Source organism: Arachis ipaensis, chromosome B3 (genome assembly GCF_059453495.1).
Source record: "Arachis ipaensis isolate K30076 ecotype BB chromosome B3, ASM5945349v1, whole genome shotgun sequence".
Taxonomy (NCBI): Eukaryota; Viridiplantae; Streptophyta; class Magnoliopsida; order Fabales; family Fabaceae; genus Arachis; species Arachis ipaensis.
Window position 1 is genome coordinate 10195893 of NC_142438.1, and position 17130 is coordinate 10213022.

Sequence of the window (17130 nt, forward strand, 5' to 3'; positions counted from 1 at the left end):
TAAATCCTCCGAAACGTCATTTTAGTTAAGGATTCCAAGATTTCAAATTTCACGACAAGGACTTGGTGTTGTACTATATAAACTCATTTTGTCCTAAGTTATTGTCACACCCATTTTCACTGGAGTTTCATATCCCTTCTTCCAAGTTTCTAAGCTTCTTTGTCCTGTGCTTCGCTTCTTGCTTATTTGAAATAGAGAAAATGGCCATCCAGGCTGAGCACCATGCCCATGGTTTGATTATGCTTTTCTTCTTCTTTTAAAAAAAAGTATTGGAGCGTTATTTTTTCTTTCTGGGTAGAAAATCCCATATATCTCAATTTGTTTTTTTTTTCTAGGTTCCCAAGCTGAGGAAAAGAAGAATGTGCACACCGAAGAAACCAGTGAGCTTGTGTCGGCAAAGGACAGAATGTTTAAGGCCCCAAAAAGCAATGCATTTGGCCAATCTTTCAGGTTTCAGTTCCCCTTTATTTCAATATTCTCTTTTATTTGATTTTTATTTCTTTGATTTAAAATTTATGATTTTAAGCAGCTAACGCCATATATTTGACATAAATTCACTCATCTAAAAAAATTTAAATTAATATAATAAGACATATAAATAATTATATCTCTAATATAAATTTTGACATATATAAAAGTCTTATTTAAACTTAAAATGTGATTGTGCATAGATATTTTTTTTAAGATTTTTTATCTTAATTTTTTAATAATAAAAATTAAACTCTAACTTTCTTTAGTAATAGAAAAGACATATAAATTGCTACATTTCTTTATCTAATATTTTTAACAATTTAATTTTGTTTTAAATGTTAAATATGCAACTAATTACATATGTCAATATAATTTAAAAATAAAAAACCTAACTTAAACTTAGTTTGCTCTAATTTTACTACATAAAGGGCGAGAAAAATTTTGTATCTTTGTGACCCACGTTCTCTCAATAAAACTGAGATTTCTTTTTTATATTTTTGAAAGAATTTAATTTTGATCACAAAGTAAAAGACTTTTCATATATATACCAAATCATATATCAATAAATATAACAACTTTTTATATCTAATTACTATTTAAATAATAATTTAAAATATTGTGTAAAATAATTTACAAATTCATAACCCTTCATAAAAAGCTTACATATACCATACAATAATACACATACAAATTTGTAAAAATGGCTTCAGATATCGATCAAAGTGAAATCAGTCTTCTAATGAGATTATTTGGCAGGGATTATGATATTGAAAGTGAAAGACAAAAAGGTGTGGAAGAATTCTATAGATTACAACACATTAATCAGACATATGACTTTGTAAGTCAAATTCTTATTTTCTTCAAACATGTTTATATATACTAATACACAATAACATGAAAGCTCAATGCTAATTCATGAAAATTTCATTTGCTAATAATATAGGTAAAGAAAATGAGGGAGCACTATAAGAAATTGGACAAAGCAGAAATGAACATATGGGAATGTTGTGAGCTGCTTAATGAAGTAGTGGATGATAGTGATCCTGATTTGGATGAACCTCAAATTCAACATTTATTACAAACTGCAGAAGCCATTAGAAAAGATTATCCTAACGAAGATTGGTTACATTTGACTGCTCTCATCCATGGTAATTAAATTTGAAATCTTAGATTTTTTTTTTCATTTTCTATTATAAAGGTTAATTAGTTTAATTTTAGTTATTTTTTGTCCTTTTATTTTAAGAAAGTTTTTTCATTATTGATAGATAGTTAATATGAATTGACAAATGAATATTTGTTTATTTCAGATCTCGGAAAGATTCTTCACCTTCCTCAATTCGGTGAACTTCCTCAATGGGCTGTTGTTGGTAAGAACTTTCTTATTCTTTATGATATTTTTTTTTTGAAATGGAATAATCTTTTAAATATTATGTTTTAGAAATAAATTTTAATTACAATATTTAAAATTAATTATCATTTTAAAACCATAATACAAAACCAAATTTTTATTAAGTCATTATGGCTACATTAAGGTTGAGAGAGTGTAAATAATTAATTATAAAAATATTTGTGTTGTAATTATTTTGATTCAATTTACAATATTTTAAATAAGACACATCCCTATATTTTATGTATAATTATTTTATCAATCTTTAAATTCCCAATTAGCTAGTTTTGGCATGTTACTTTAAATTAAAAATTTAACCAAATGATTAAATATATATTTGCAGGAGATACCTTTCCTGTTGGTTGTGCCTTTGATGAAAAAAATGTTCACCACAAGGTAGCCTTCCTCTTCTAACAAAACTGTAAAAATGACCCCTTTTTTTGCATGTCTCTAAAACAATCATGTTAAATTTATATTAAAATTAACAATCAGTATAAAATACATATTAAAATATAAAATACATATTAAAAATAAATTAAATTATACATATATTTATAAATAATATATAATAGTTAATTTTAGTGTATAAATAATATATTTTTATTCTAAAATTATTATCAACCAATAATATAAACTTTTTCTATGCTTCAGTATTTCAAAGAAAACCCAGATAGCAAAAATTCTGCTTATAACACTAAAGATGGAGTCTATAGTAAAGGGTGTGGATTAGACAATGTACTCATGTCATGGGGACATGATGACTATATGTATATGGTGAGTAATTAAATATATAGTTATAATTTATATATAATTTATTTATTATTTTGTTCAAGATATATAATAAATTTATACTTCACTTGAATTTATAGGTAGCAAAGGAAAATGGAACCACTTTACCTTCACCTGGCTTATTCATTATTAGATATCACTCATTTTATCGTAAGTATTTTTATTTACTATGTGCTTTTCCTTTTATGTCATAAGAAGGCATTTTTTGTTGGGCAACAAAAGTTCGTTTTATTTTGTAAACAAAAAAAAAAAATCATAATTATTTTTTAGAATTTTCTTTCAATAACGATGTATTAAGCTTAAAACTCTTTTGCAGCTTTGCATAAGGAGGGAGCATATACTCATCTCATGAGTGAAGAAGATTTTGAGAACTTAAAGTGGCTTCACATTTTCAAGTTAGTCTTTTTTTAATATATATATATATATCAAATAATTTGCACACAGCATTTGGTATTATTACTAATCAATAACATCACCTGTAATTTTATGTATTATGTAGTAAATATGATCTCTATAGCAAAAGCAAAGTTTTGGTGGACGTTAAAAAAGTAAAGCCATACTATCAATCACTTATTGACAAGGTGGGGGCACAAATTTCAGATAGATTATTGCTCATTTTGTTTTATTTTGAATTCCTTTTCTTGTTTCTTAATGTGACGTTCTTACTTTTTTTTTTGAATGCTTTTATAGTATTTTCCAGCAAAGCTGAAGTGGTGAAGAATCAATATAAGTTAATTAATGGATCTACCTCAAGGGCCTGGAGGGAATTGATTAATTTTCCTTGAGAGCAAGTTAAAAAATAGAGACCGATTGGCGATTGCATATATGTGTTGTAATGTATTAATTTCTATAATTACATATATGTGTTGTAAATCACAAACAGATTACTTTATATGAGACTTTTCAGTGATATATATACTCAATAATATGATGTAAACTATTAAAATGAATGAATGATGGATGAACCTGTATATATATGAATTCTTATTCATACATATCAAAATAACAATCAATTAATATAATCAATCAATTAATACAGTAACTACTAGAAAAAATGATTTTTAGTGACTATTTATTTTGTTTTTAGTGATAATTAAAATAGTCATTAATATAATTACTAGCAATTAGAGATTAACCGTCTTATGTTTTGTCACTAAAATATTTTAGTGATAATTATATAATTGCCAATAAAGATCTTTTTAATGGCCGCTAAAAATTATCACTTTTTGTAGCAATTATACAATTGTCAATAAAAAAATTTTTTAATGGCCCCTAAAGTTATAATTTTTTGTGACCATTTTCTCAAAATTTTATATGGCTACTAAAAGTAATTCTAAGATTATAATATTATTCACTTTTAGTTGCTATTATTATTTTCGCTAAAACTTTAACACATTTTTTAATTATATTATACTCATTTTATTAAGACTAACAATATATCTTTTTTTCTAAAATCTCAAATTATTTTTTCAGATAATTATTATTATTTGTAAATAATATAAATATACTAAAATTAATTACTACAAAATAAAATATTTTATTAAACACAATATCAATAACAAGTTTACATATCTAATCTAGGAAGTAGGTTCTAAAATGTAAAAAATTAAAATAGTAACATCCAATAAAATATGTCTTGTGATTAAAAAACTACAATTAAATGTAATTAGGAAAGGATACAAAAATTCAGTAGAAGTGGGACCAAAAATTAAAATATTGTATAATCAAATATAATATTATATATTTAGTAATATATAATCATGATTAATATTTTTTAATTAAAAATACTAATAAGTGCTTGTTATATAAAAAAATTATCTTAATTCTTATAAATTTTATTTTTATTTTGGATTCGATAAAATATAAAAATGGTCTATTTTTTAATTAGTTTATTTTATTGAGTATTATTGTGACAATAAATTATATTTTTATGTTTCATATCATAAAAAAATACTATAAAATAATATAAATAAGTTGTTCTAATAATTTTGTTATATGTAATTAAAATATATTCGTGTATAAAATATAAAAAATATAATCATTTAAATGAATTTACTTAATATGTTAAAATTTTTATATCATGATAAAAATACATAAATTTTAAAATAATTTATTTTTATGTATGTACAATAATATATAAAGATTGTTTTAGTTATTATAAATACTAGAGTATTTTTATATGATAATAGGTGTAAAAATTAAGAGAAAAAATATTAAAAAACAAAAAGTTTAAATTTTAAAATATTTAAAAATTTATTTAATCCAAAATTAATTGACAATAATATTTTTTTCAATTTAAGGATTATTATTTATTTTTGAGTTTAATAATTTTATTATTTATATAAGACAATTATTTACTCTTCTATTTTTAAATAAAAAATAAAATTATATAGTATATAATAACTTTATATACTTAAAATTATTTATTTTTGTTCAAAAAAAAGACGGGGGCAAAGCCTATGCTTGCCCCTCCTTGGATCTGTCCCTGAATGTAATTGCATATAATATTTGAGTTCTAAGTATTAGCATTTACATTGAACATAATTATACATATACTTATTTTACTATTTTATAATGATAATAAAACCTATTACAAAATTTCAGATAAGAATAACCATAGAAAAGCATGTTTTTTTCACTCTTCAAGCTTTCTGTAATACCCTACCACACACAGCTTTACAATTAAATCATAAATTAAAGGTGGCGAGGCATTATGATACCTAAAAGAAAGATACATATATAATATTTGAAGAATAATAATATCATTAGGAGCCTGTGAAAAGTTTTTTAAACAATTGACAGCCGTTAATCACACTCAAATCATGTTAATGCAAGTGAACATCGTATACAAAAGCAAAACAGGTTTACATATATAGGTACGTAAGTTCTGAAATAAGATATTTAATAATTATTAGTTTCGACCCGTGAAGAAAAAGCCGGCTAGAATATTACACCAGAATATTCCTGTTTTTCCAAATAAAAACTTCTAATAGGAATATACAAAAAAGATTTCAAAAGTAGAGAAAACTCTAAATAAATAAAAGTGAACTTCAAAAGAATATCCTTCATTTCGCCAAACAGAATCTCACACACTCAACGAGGTGCGTCACACCCTATATTTGAAAAATAGAAAAACCACGATGGGTGAGAATTCGAAGGTTCCCAGTAGAGTAATAGTTCCAAATAAAGACTATATAAAGAGATATGAACCCACTAGACAATCCTAATTCTCCAACTTCACAGAAGTTCAAGTCCAGGATTTTAGCTAATCCCAACTGGGTCAATTTGCTAAAGTCTCAGCGTTATCAATTACCTCTAACCTCAATCATTTCCAATATAATCTCATCTTTACTCCTAATATCCAATTACTCGGTTCAGTATTCAGTTCGGTAATTTCAATCACAAAAAAAAATCAATACGGAGTTAATTGCTAATTTTAACATACTTTGAACTACCAACGATCTCATTCATTCACATAGTCATAATCACCATTAATTTCAAGTCTCAAGTCTCAATTGTGAAACCATACACAAAAAATAAGAAGTACAAAACAAATACAACTAAAGAGCAATCACAACAAATAGTACATTTAACAGTTAACAGAAATTCAATTGGACAAACCAAAATAGTTATGCACACTCAAACAATAGCAAACAAATGCACATGATATATGCTTGTCCTATTGGCTGTGAGCTCACTTGTCGGTTAAACTGCTTGACTCGACACATCCGGTAGTGAACTCGGACATGATCTCTCGGTTGTGCATCTTCAGAAGGAATATAAACGAATGAGAGTATCTTTTCCCCTTCTCTTGGAGGAATTATGAAGGAGTGTGTCTTTCCACATATGAAAGAATGTGCGTTTTCACCTTGCAACCAGAGAGAAATGTGCTATCAGGGATATAGTGCCCACCACACTTTTGGGATATAGTGCCCGCCACATTCTTGAGATATGGTGTCCTACACACTCTTGGGATATAATTTCCGCCACACTTTTCAATCATAATCACAATCAAAATTGAAACCACCATCCTAACCACAGTTGGAAATTGAACCGAAGAGAATCCTCAACCTTCTATCCAATCCCCGATGCAACAAGGGAGGGAATCCTCAACCTTAAACTTTTTCTTCGCAATAAGAGAGGGAATCCTTCATCCTCAACTTACCACTTTAATTACCACTTTACTTTTTGAATGTCTATCTTGTGAAACTTGCCCTCTATTGTGTTTTTCCAATTTTGGTAAAGTCTTGAAAACCATATAACCTTTTGCATCGAGCCTTCTGGTATCTTCTGCCTTACACCATGCTCTATCCTTATATCTAAATCTTATAGCTATTCAGTATTTTACATATATATATATATATATATATATATATATATGCTAAACTTTCTTACTTATTTAAAAGAATTTAGAAAGCAGAGTACTGATTCTTTGTATTACCTTATGTATTCTTTTATTTTTCGAGGACGAAAAGTTTTATAAGGTGGGTGGAATGTAAGACCCAGAACTTTTAAAAAGTTACTATGAACTAATTTTAAATTATATATATTTGTTTATAGTTTTAAGTTCAAAAATTATTTTATTGAAGATAATTAAAGGTAGTTTTGATTAATTGGATTTGAAATAAATTAAGTTTTTTATCCAAACACTATAATTTTGAATTATCTTCCTATTTACCAATGTTTTGAAAACCGGACCGGACCAGCCGGTTCAACCGGGTTAACCGAAAACCGATCACCTAGCCAGTCCGGTCCACCTACAAAACCGTGCTGCCAAAAACCGGTCAAAAAACTGGCCGAACCGGTGGTTAACTGGCAAACCGGACGAACCGGTCCAGTTTCTTTAAGTACCAGTTTTCCCCCGTCAATGAAAATGGCGTCGTTTGTTTTTTTTTTTTAAATAAAGAAAAAACGCCGAAGAGTGAAGAATGCGTTGCAGCTAAATCCCTAATCACTAATCAATTAAACTCTTCCAAGAAGGCAAGACCACTCCCACTCCCAAAGTCCCAACCCTAAGCTCTTCTAGGCTGGAGCTTCTGTATGCGAAGGAGAACCGACACCGTGAATCGAGGGTCACTGTCGCGGGTAGTCCGTCACCGTCGCTCACCATCGCGGGTCGTCGCCCACCGCTGCGGGTCGTTGCTCACCGCCGCGGGTCGTCGCCCACTGCCGCGGGTCGTCGCTCACGGTTCTATTCTCTATTTCGAGGCTCGAGCTTCTGGCCTTCTGTTCTCTACTTCATCTTGCAGTAAGTTCTGGTTTCTAGCTCTTTCTTCTGTTCTTGGCTTCTTGGTGTTTTCATTTTTTGTTCTGGGCTTTTGATCTTCTGTTCATATTCCTGTAATTTTTTTATTTTGTTTTTGGCTTCTATTCTTCTGTTCATTTTTTGTTCTGGGCTTCTGTTCTTGACTTCTTGTGTTCATATTCTGTTTTTATTCCTGGCTTCTGTTCTTCTTCAATATATCAATTATTATATGATTAATGAAATGTTAAATAAATTTGTTGCATGTTGAATTTGAGAATTAATTTGATGTATGTTGGATTTGAGAATTTTGCTCTGCTCTATTCTTCTATTTCGATCTGTTTTCAATTCTGCTCTGTTCAATTTAGATGGAACAGTCATAAAATGATCAGCAACAATAACATAATACTGTACAAGAAATTTGGATTTTTTATTTGCGTTTTACAGAAATTTTCAATTTGTTTAGTGTGCAATAGCATTGCTATACTTTGTACTAGGGTAGATAATTTTCTATGTCAATTGATAAAGTGTGTGTTCAGGCCCATTGTTGGTCCAAACCCTATAACAGAACTTTGTTATGAATGAATGATCTTGTTTTCAATGGATGCTGATTGTTGCTTGTGTGGTTTGTTTGTTACAGAAAGTACAAAAGGCTCCTTTGCAATCCGATGTTCACTCAAAATTTGCTTGAGTTTTTTATTTATTTTGAATGCTATATAGAATATTTTGGATTCTGGATTCTGGATTCTGTGGTTCTGGATTTTTTTTAATGCTATATTCAAGGTTGTGATTTGTATATTGAATTTTTTTTATAATTTCACTGTATATTTAATTAAACCGGTTTAACCACGGTTCGACCCCGGTCAGACCAATGAACCACTGAACCAATTACTTGACCGGTTCAATGACCGGTCCGGTTCTCAGAACCTTGCTATTTACAATTTAAAGTCTTGGAAATTCAAAAAAAATAATTATATTTGGCTATTTAAATTAGAATTTTATTTAATTTTACAATTATTGAACTATTTTCTATATTTAAATTACAAAATTAGTAGTTGTAAAATAATAAGATTTTTATATGATATTCTTTGTATAAATAAATACTTTAGGTTTTTGTTAATAAAGAAAATTAATTATATTGTATTATGTTTTCAATTAGAGCATTTGATTGAGATTAATTAGTACTTTGATACAACAAATAATATTTTTAACTAGTTTTAAGGATTAAATTAGATTTCAAATTAATTCTCTATAACCCCCTAATTTTTATTAAAATTACCAAGAACACCCTTATACCTAATTTTACCCAAAATAAACCCTACTCTAACCAAATTGAACCCTAACTCCCCTAATTCAAGCAGCAGCCGCAGCCCCCACTATCCTAGACACACACATGCAAAAACAAAATGAAAAGAAACAAAGAAAGAAACGAAAAAAAGGCAGAGGGAAACGGGGAAGGGAGATCCGAGGGAGGAGAGCGCCAATGGAGGAGGGAGGAGCTCGTGCCATCATCGCGGACCACCGCTGCCACTACGTCCTACTTCTTGCGCTGCCACCGTCGTCCAGGAGGCTGCCGCTACTATTCACCGTCAACGTTCGTCCTCACGGTGTTGCCATTGTCCTTGAAGTTCACGAAAAGAGAGACTGACAAAAGAGGGTGGCGCACACAGGAGAGGAAGAAGCTGCCTCTGCGCCGCCGTCGTTGACGAGCTCAGCCACCTCGCTTTTGATGCCACCAAGGGTTAGCTGCTGGTGAGAAGGCACCATCGCGTTAGGGGTTGCCGTCGAGAGGGAAGCCGTCGGGTCGCGCGCGCACGCGCACACGCACACGCACACGCACACGCACACGCACACGCACGCACGCACGCACGCACGCACGCACACACACACACACACACACACACACACACACACACACACAGAGAGAGAGAGAGAGAGAGAGAGAGAGCAGGGAGCAGAGGAGAGAGAGGGGAGACCCGTGCCCAGCCACCGCCACTTTTGCCGCTCGAGACCCGCTGCCGTTGCCGGAAAAATACTACCAGTAAGGTTTTAAGTATTGGGTTTCATTTCTTTTGAGTTTCCGAAAGCGTTACAATCATTGCATGTTAGTTTCAGTTGCTGTCGCCGGCGTCCAGTCGCCACTGCCACTTGCGGTGGTTGCCGGGGTTGCCGCCAAACCGGTTCAGAGACTGTCGCTGCTTCGTTTTGTCATTACAGTAAGTATTTTTGTTTTGGAGACCCCGCGTTAGCATTCTATTAGGTGTATTAAAGTATTTGCGATGTTAATGGTCTTAGGAATTAGAAACCGAGTTTGCATCTAACGTTTGAGGCTGTTATGCTATTGAGAAAGCAAGCGGAGTTGAGGTTTTGGTTGTCGTCGATTTGGGTCGAGACGAAAGTATTTCTGTGAGGTATTTGGGTTATGGTTTTGACTTATCGAGGTAGGGGCCTTTTTAAAAAACTACACTTTATGAATTGGAATTATTATATATGGATATTGATGTGAGAAAATGTATCTTTGAGTGATTGTATAAGTCTTATGTATTATTGGTTGTCTTAGATGAATATGAATGCTTGTTTGGCTGAATTATTGTTCGGTTTTGTGAAATGGACTGTTCTGGAAATGCTTCTTTAAAGTTATTTTGTAAAAGCTTTGAAATCGAGTTTATCCTGTTGAAAATTGATTTGAGTTTGAATTGGTGTTCTTGAAATCTGAAAATGATGCACTTTTGGAAACAACTTGATTTTGAACTGATTTGGTTTTGAACCCGTTGAAGAGGGTTGCGGAATGGTTTGGTTGGGACCCAGAAAGGGTGGCAGAGTCCAAGTTTTAGGGGAGGTCTGCCAAAATTCCTATAAAATCCGAGACTTTATTGAAATATTATTTGGAAAATTATGAGTTAAAGACTTCTAATATTTTACTTGGATTATTTAAGAAAGGGATGACTTATGCTTTTGAAATGAATTATTAAAAAAGGAAACTATGATTTAGTCTTGTTTCTTAAGAAAAGTATTATATCTCCTTTGGGAGCAAGTTATTTAGAAGAAACTTATGTTTTAAGGTTGTTTTAAATGTAAAAAGGGTTTGTCTATGAATTTGACTTGAGGGTTTCAATTAGAGGAGTTTCAATGACTTTGAAAGAACGTGAAAGTTTATTGACAAGTCTAATTTTACAATTTTTTAGGAAAAGTTTAAAGCACTCTTTGAATTCTAAGTTTTTCAAGACTAAAACAATCTTTGAGCAGTTTGAAATGCTTTATATTTAATCATGGGATTGGAGTTGGTTTTGTTTAAGTAAAATAAATAGTTTTGAAAATGTGTTCGGAGTAATTGATTACACAACTCGGTTTGACTTAGATTCTATTTTATTACTCAAATCAGGAATCCAAGGTTTTAAAGATTTTAAACGAATTTGATGAAATAAATTATGTTATTCTCCCCTAAAAACTTGAGACTCTGCTGAGGAACTTTTGTCACCAAATCCTATTTTAGGATGAATGATTTTGAATCTCTCAGAAAAAACTTTTAATTTGGTGTGGTTTTTGAAAAGTTATGGAAAGATGTTGAGAAAGGTGACTTTGTTTTAAAAAAAGAAATTTACATTTGAGGAAAAGTGGCTTGTGAGCCTATAATGATTTGAGAAATGGGGAGTTTAAAGTTAAGTCTGGAAGGAATTGATTTTTGATTTCTGGTGCACGAAATTGTGATCATCAACAATGGCGCCAAAGGACTTGGAGCTCTTAAACGTGAATCACACTTTGTCACAATTCCGCACAACTAACCAGCAAGTGCACTGGGTCGTCCAAGTAATAAACCTTACGCGAGTAAGGGTCGATCCCACGGAGATTGTCGGCTTGAAGCAAGCTATGGTCATCTTGTAAATCTCAGTCAGGCGGATTCAAATGGTTATGGAGGATTGATAATTAAAAGATAAATAAAACATAAAATAAAGATAGAGATACTTGTGTAATTCATTGGTGAGAATTTCAGATAAGCGTATGAAGATGCTTTGTTCCTCCTGAACCTCTGCTTTCCCATTGCCTTCTTCCAATCATTCATACTCCCTTCCATGGCAAGCTTATGTTGGGTTTCGCCGTTGTCAATGGCTACCTCCCATCCTCTCAGTGAAAATATTCCTGATGCTCTGTCACAACATTGGCTAATCAGCTATTGGTTCTCGATCATGTCGGAATAGGATCCATTGATCCTTTTGCGTCTGTCACACGCCCCACACTCGCGAGTTTGAAGCTCGTCACAGTCATCCCATCCCAGATCCTACTCAGAATACCACAGACAAGGTTTAGACTTTTCGGATCTCAAGAATACTGCCAATTGATTCTCGCCTATACCACGAAGACTCTGATTTCATGGAATGGAAAGCTCGGTTGTCAGGTGAGGCAACCATGCGTCATGAACCAGAAGGCTAAGAGATATGCACTCAATCGAAGGTAGAACGGAGGTGGTTGTCAGGCACGTGTTCATAGGTGAGAATGATGATGAGTGTCACGGATCATCACATTCATCAAGTTGAAGAACAAGTGATATCTTAGAGAAGAAGTAGGCGTGAATTGAATAGAAAAACAATAGTACTTGTATTAATTCATGAAGAACAGCAGAGCTCCACACCTTAATCTATGGTGTGTAGAAACTCCACCGTTGAAAATACAAAAGTGATAATGGTGTTCATTGGCTTCGGCCCCAGAGGGGGAACCAGAAGAACCAAGATGAAAATACAATAGCAAAAGGTCCTATTTATAGAAAACTAGTAGCCTAGGGTTACAGAAATAAGTAATTAATGCAGAAATCTTCTTTCGGGCCCACTTGGTGTGTGCTTGGGCTGAGCATTGAAGCTTCCATGTGTAGAGACTTTTCTTGGAGTTAAACGCCAGCTTTTGTGCCAGTTTGGGCGTTTAACTCCAGCTTTTGTGCCAGTTCCGGTGTTAAACGCCAGAATTCTTGAGCTGACTTAGAACGCCTGTTTGGGCCGTCAAATCTCAGGCAAAGTATAAACTATTATATATTACTGGAAAGCCCAGGATGTCTACTTTCCAACGCAATTGAGAGTGCACCAATTGGGCTTCTGTAGCTCCAGAAAATCTACTTCGAGTGCAGGGAGGTCAGAATCCAACAGCATCTGCAGTCCTTTTTCAGCCTTTGAATCAGATTTTTGCTCAGGTCCCTCAATTTCAGCCAGAAAATACCTAAAATCACAGAAAAACACACAAACTCATAGTAAAGTCCAGAATTGTGATTTTTAATTAAAAACTAATAAAAACATAATAAAAATTAACTAAAACTTACTAAAAACATACTAAAAACAATGCCAAAAAGCGTATAAATTATCCGCTCATCAATTTCAAAGTAAAGAGATTTGAGAAAAAGCGATTTATGACTTGAGTGATGACTTTATGAGTTTGATGATGTTGGATGGTAGAAGTGCTATTATGTTATGAGCCGGATGGCAGTACATGATAATGAATTATGGCTGGTTGTGGATTATGCTGAGCCGGCTGGCTGTATTAATATCAAATTATGAGTGAATATGAATATGGATGATTATTGATTTGATAAAGTGATTGTTACACTTCCAATTATCTGAGATACGAGTTTTTTTGGGTGAAAGCAGTGGCTAGCCACCACGTGCTCCGGGTTGAGACCCAATACTCTGCTGACCCTATGTCGTAAGTGTGGCCGGACACTGTGAAAGTTCCGGATGAGCTTGCCCCCGTGGATAAAAACCAGTGTGGGTGTTGTGTGATTATGATTATGATTGTGAATAACTCGAGTTGGGGATGCACGACAGAGGGACAGTCCAATGGTTAGCTACCAGGACTTGTCAGGTTGGCTTTATAACCGACAGATGGGACTCATCAGCCACTAGGATAGGCATTCATCATATGCATCTATGTGACATTGTTTGGGTGTGTATATTGTACTTGGTTTGCCTATGTGATTAATTGTATTTAACTGTTAATTGTTCTACTTGATCTAACTGCTTGATTGTGTTTGAATCTTCTTACTTGTGTTTGTGACTGAAAAATTGGTTGGATTGCAGTGGATTGGCTGTTGTTTGGATTGTTTGGGCCTAGGGCCATGGTTGATTATGAGATGGGCGGAAGGCCGTGTTTGGTTTGTATTTTTTTGGTTTAGGAAAGTATGAAAAACTAAACTGGTTCAGCATAGACTTAATGAACCTATGCTTGGGACAGCTTGGTCCTTCATGATGTCTAGGAGAAACTTTTAAAAAGGTTTTGGGATTTTTGAAGAGTTGACAGTTTTCTCTTTTAAAAAGGATTTCAGATATTTGAATGTATGTTTTTAGTTTTGAAAGGATACATAAGGCGGATATTAATCACTGTACTTTAAAAAGAGTTTTATTTTCACGTATCCTATTATAGTAATTCTCTAACCCTATAGTGAGAACTAGCAAGGACGACGTTCTCACTCTCCTATAGGTCTCTCTTTTCCAGGTTATGGACGACGAGGTTCGGAAGAACTTATATATTCCTCTTCTGTTTAAAAGATGTTTCGTATTTTATTAGTTACTTTTCCCCTTGCCTTTATCTTTACAAGTTTGTTTAAGAGGGATAGGATCTTGATTATGTAATTCTTGTAAAACTAATAATATGTATATATGTATGTATGTATTCTTTGTAAGTATTATAATTTGTATTGAAAGTATGGATGTATGTTTGGAAAAATACGTGTTAAGTTCAAACAGGCTCATATTTTAGTATTAAATATTTTAAGAGTCGTCGTAATATCTGAGCTATCAGAATGGCGCAGTCGAAAGCGTGACATTTTGATAGTTTGGGTGTTACAATAGTGTCGTAGGTGAAAAATGTGAGTCAAAATTATTTCAATTTTCAATAATAAATAACAGCAGAAATTTACTTACTTATTCAAAAGGACCTAAACTCCCAAATTGAAGAGAACAAAAAAGAAGAGAATGAAAATTTAGTTTACAAGATTGAAAATATGTGAGTCAAAATTGTTTCAATTAATATTACACTTTATAAAATAAACTTACACTGTAGTAGTAGACCTCGTAATAACTGCTATATATTTGAGCGAATAGGTGCTATCCCTTTTTAGCCATTATTTTCTAATGTATGCGAGAAAAAAAAGTGTGAAGCTTAACTCACATAGATCATCATAGATGCAAATTCCATAGCTTATTGACACAACCTGGTGGAAAAGAGTAGTAATAAGTTATAACAAGCTAAGAAACATAATGATAATAAATTATAATAGCTAACATAACTAAAGCTATCTTCCATAAACAAAGTTTTTCAATAAACATTTGTATTAAGAAATACCTTGCTTCTGAACTCTGAATCAATAAATCAGTTGAACAAAAACATAGCTTAAAATTATAATTTGCAACTAGCTGAATATAATTTAAATGATTTTGTAAATAAATGACAATAACAACAATAATGGGAATCAGATCAAAAGAATAAGAGGATTGAGATTTGTGCTTACAGAGATCTTCCGGCGTGGAGAACTGGTGGTGATCGGTGGGTTTGTTCTTGGAATTTCTCCTTCTCTTTGCAGTTCTGATTCAATCACTCATGCACACTACGATCAAATTAGAATAATGTTACTTTCTTATGCAGACAATACTTTGGAACAAAATTAAAACGAAATCAAAACAAGCATGAAATGAAAAAGAGACAACCAAAATTGAGAATAATAAAATCCTAGAATTAGATTAAGATTGAGAAAGGTTTGAAGGAGAATAAATCACGATCCAAAGAAAGAGAGATGAAGAGATTATACTGGAGAATAGTTTTTCATTCTTGATTTCAAAGGAAACAGCGATTGTGAGCACCGATTGGAAGAAGAGTATGAGCATGCAATGGCTCGTGAGTCATGAGCAGGGACGGATACATGGGGGAGGGGGCAAGTGGATACCTGGGCCCCTAACTTTTATAAAAAATATTAGTAGTATAATGATTTTTAAAGTTTTTTAAATCCCTAAACACTACATTCTCTTTCTTCATGTTCCTTGTTCCTTTTGACGCTCGGTAGTCTTTTGGAGGCATAGCCACGCCCTCACATCACTGTCAAGTGTCACAAGTTTTCAATCATATCATTATATCAATTAAAGCAAAGGTACTCACTACTCATTCTACTTTTTACTTCTTTTATATAATTGTATAAAATTATTAATTAACAAATCATATTTTTTGACTATAAAATAATACAATTTTATGTTTTTTATGCTCACATAGATAAATTGGCTTATCCATATTTAGGATTTATTCTCTCTCTTTTTTTCGTTTCTTTTTTTTTTAGTGAAATTGATAGTGACTTAGTGAAAAAATATTGTTATTGATGTTTAATTAATAAAAAATATTTAGACTTTGTTTATTCTTGTGAATATATAATTATTTGAATTCTTTTTTTTATCAGGTAAAAAGAAACTAGAACATTTTATGATGAGAAAGCAAAGTAAAATTGATGCAATTTTTAAGAGAAAAAGTTACTAATAATGTTGGAGTTCAAACAAGTCAACCCTCAAATCTTATTTCACAAGAAGTTCAAGTAAGTGAACTCTCTAATCATACTCAAAATACACATCAACATGAAGCCAAAGTTCCAATATTAGAAAGAGATATTGATATCTCTTTACTAGAAAGGGATCCATGAAAGCGACGTCCGATTTGATAGTATAATGTCAATGAACGTGATAATATTTGTAGAGCATATATAATAGTTGGGGAGATAAGCCTCAAAATGGTCCCTGAAGTTATCCTCGAGTCTCATAGTGATCCCTGAAGTTAAAAATTACTCATATTCATCCCTGAAGTTACACTCCGGAACTCAGACTTGTCCTTCGGGTCAATTTCGTCCAGCTGGCACAACCGGAAAGCTGACATGGACTCGTTGGTGACACGCTGTCAGCACAACGGCTAGCTGACGTGGCGACGTAAACTGTTTTGACTCAATTTGGTCTCTAAATTGAGGTTAAAAACCCTAACTCCTAATTGACTCTCTTCTCCATCGCACACTCTCTTCTCCTCTCTTCTCTATCGCACTAGAGGTGACTCTCTTCTATTGCTTCTCTTACAGTGTCTTCTACATCTTCAAAAACCACACGTTATGGCTAGCGCAAACAACGCAGCTGGGAGCTCTAACAACCCACGATCATTTGGACGCATCATGAGGAGAATGAATAGAAACAGAGATGTACGTCTGCCAGAATGGTGTGAGTGCGGGTTGAGACCAGTGTTG

At 32.4% G+C, this 17130-nt stretch overlaps 1 protein-coding gene across 1 annotated transcript; it reads left to right on the forward strand.

Annotated features, from left to right (window-relative positions):
- Positions 1-200: 200 nt before the first annotated feature.
- On the forward strand, positions 201-3364 carry LOC107632508 (inositol oxygenase 4-like). Its single transcript, XM_088509296.1, has 11 exons — positions 201-231; positions 336-450; positions 1228-1309; positions 1415-1619; positions 1779-1838; positions 2202-2254; positions 2510-2632; positions 2728-2797; positions 2964-3042; positions 3147-3228; positions 3338-3364. Exons 1-11 carry the CDS (start codon positions 201-203, stop codon positions 3362-3364), a joined length of 927 nt encoding a protein of 308 aa, XP_088365422.1.
- The last annotated feature ends 13766 nt before the right edge of the window (positions 3365-17130 follow it).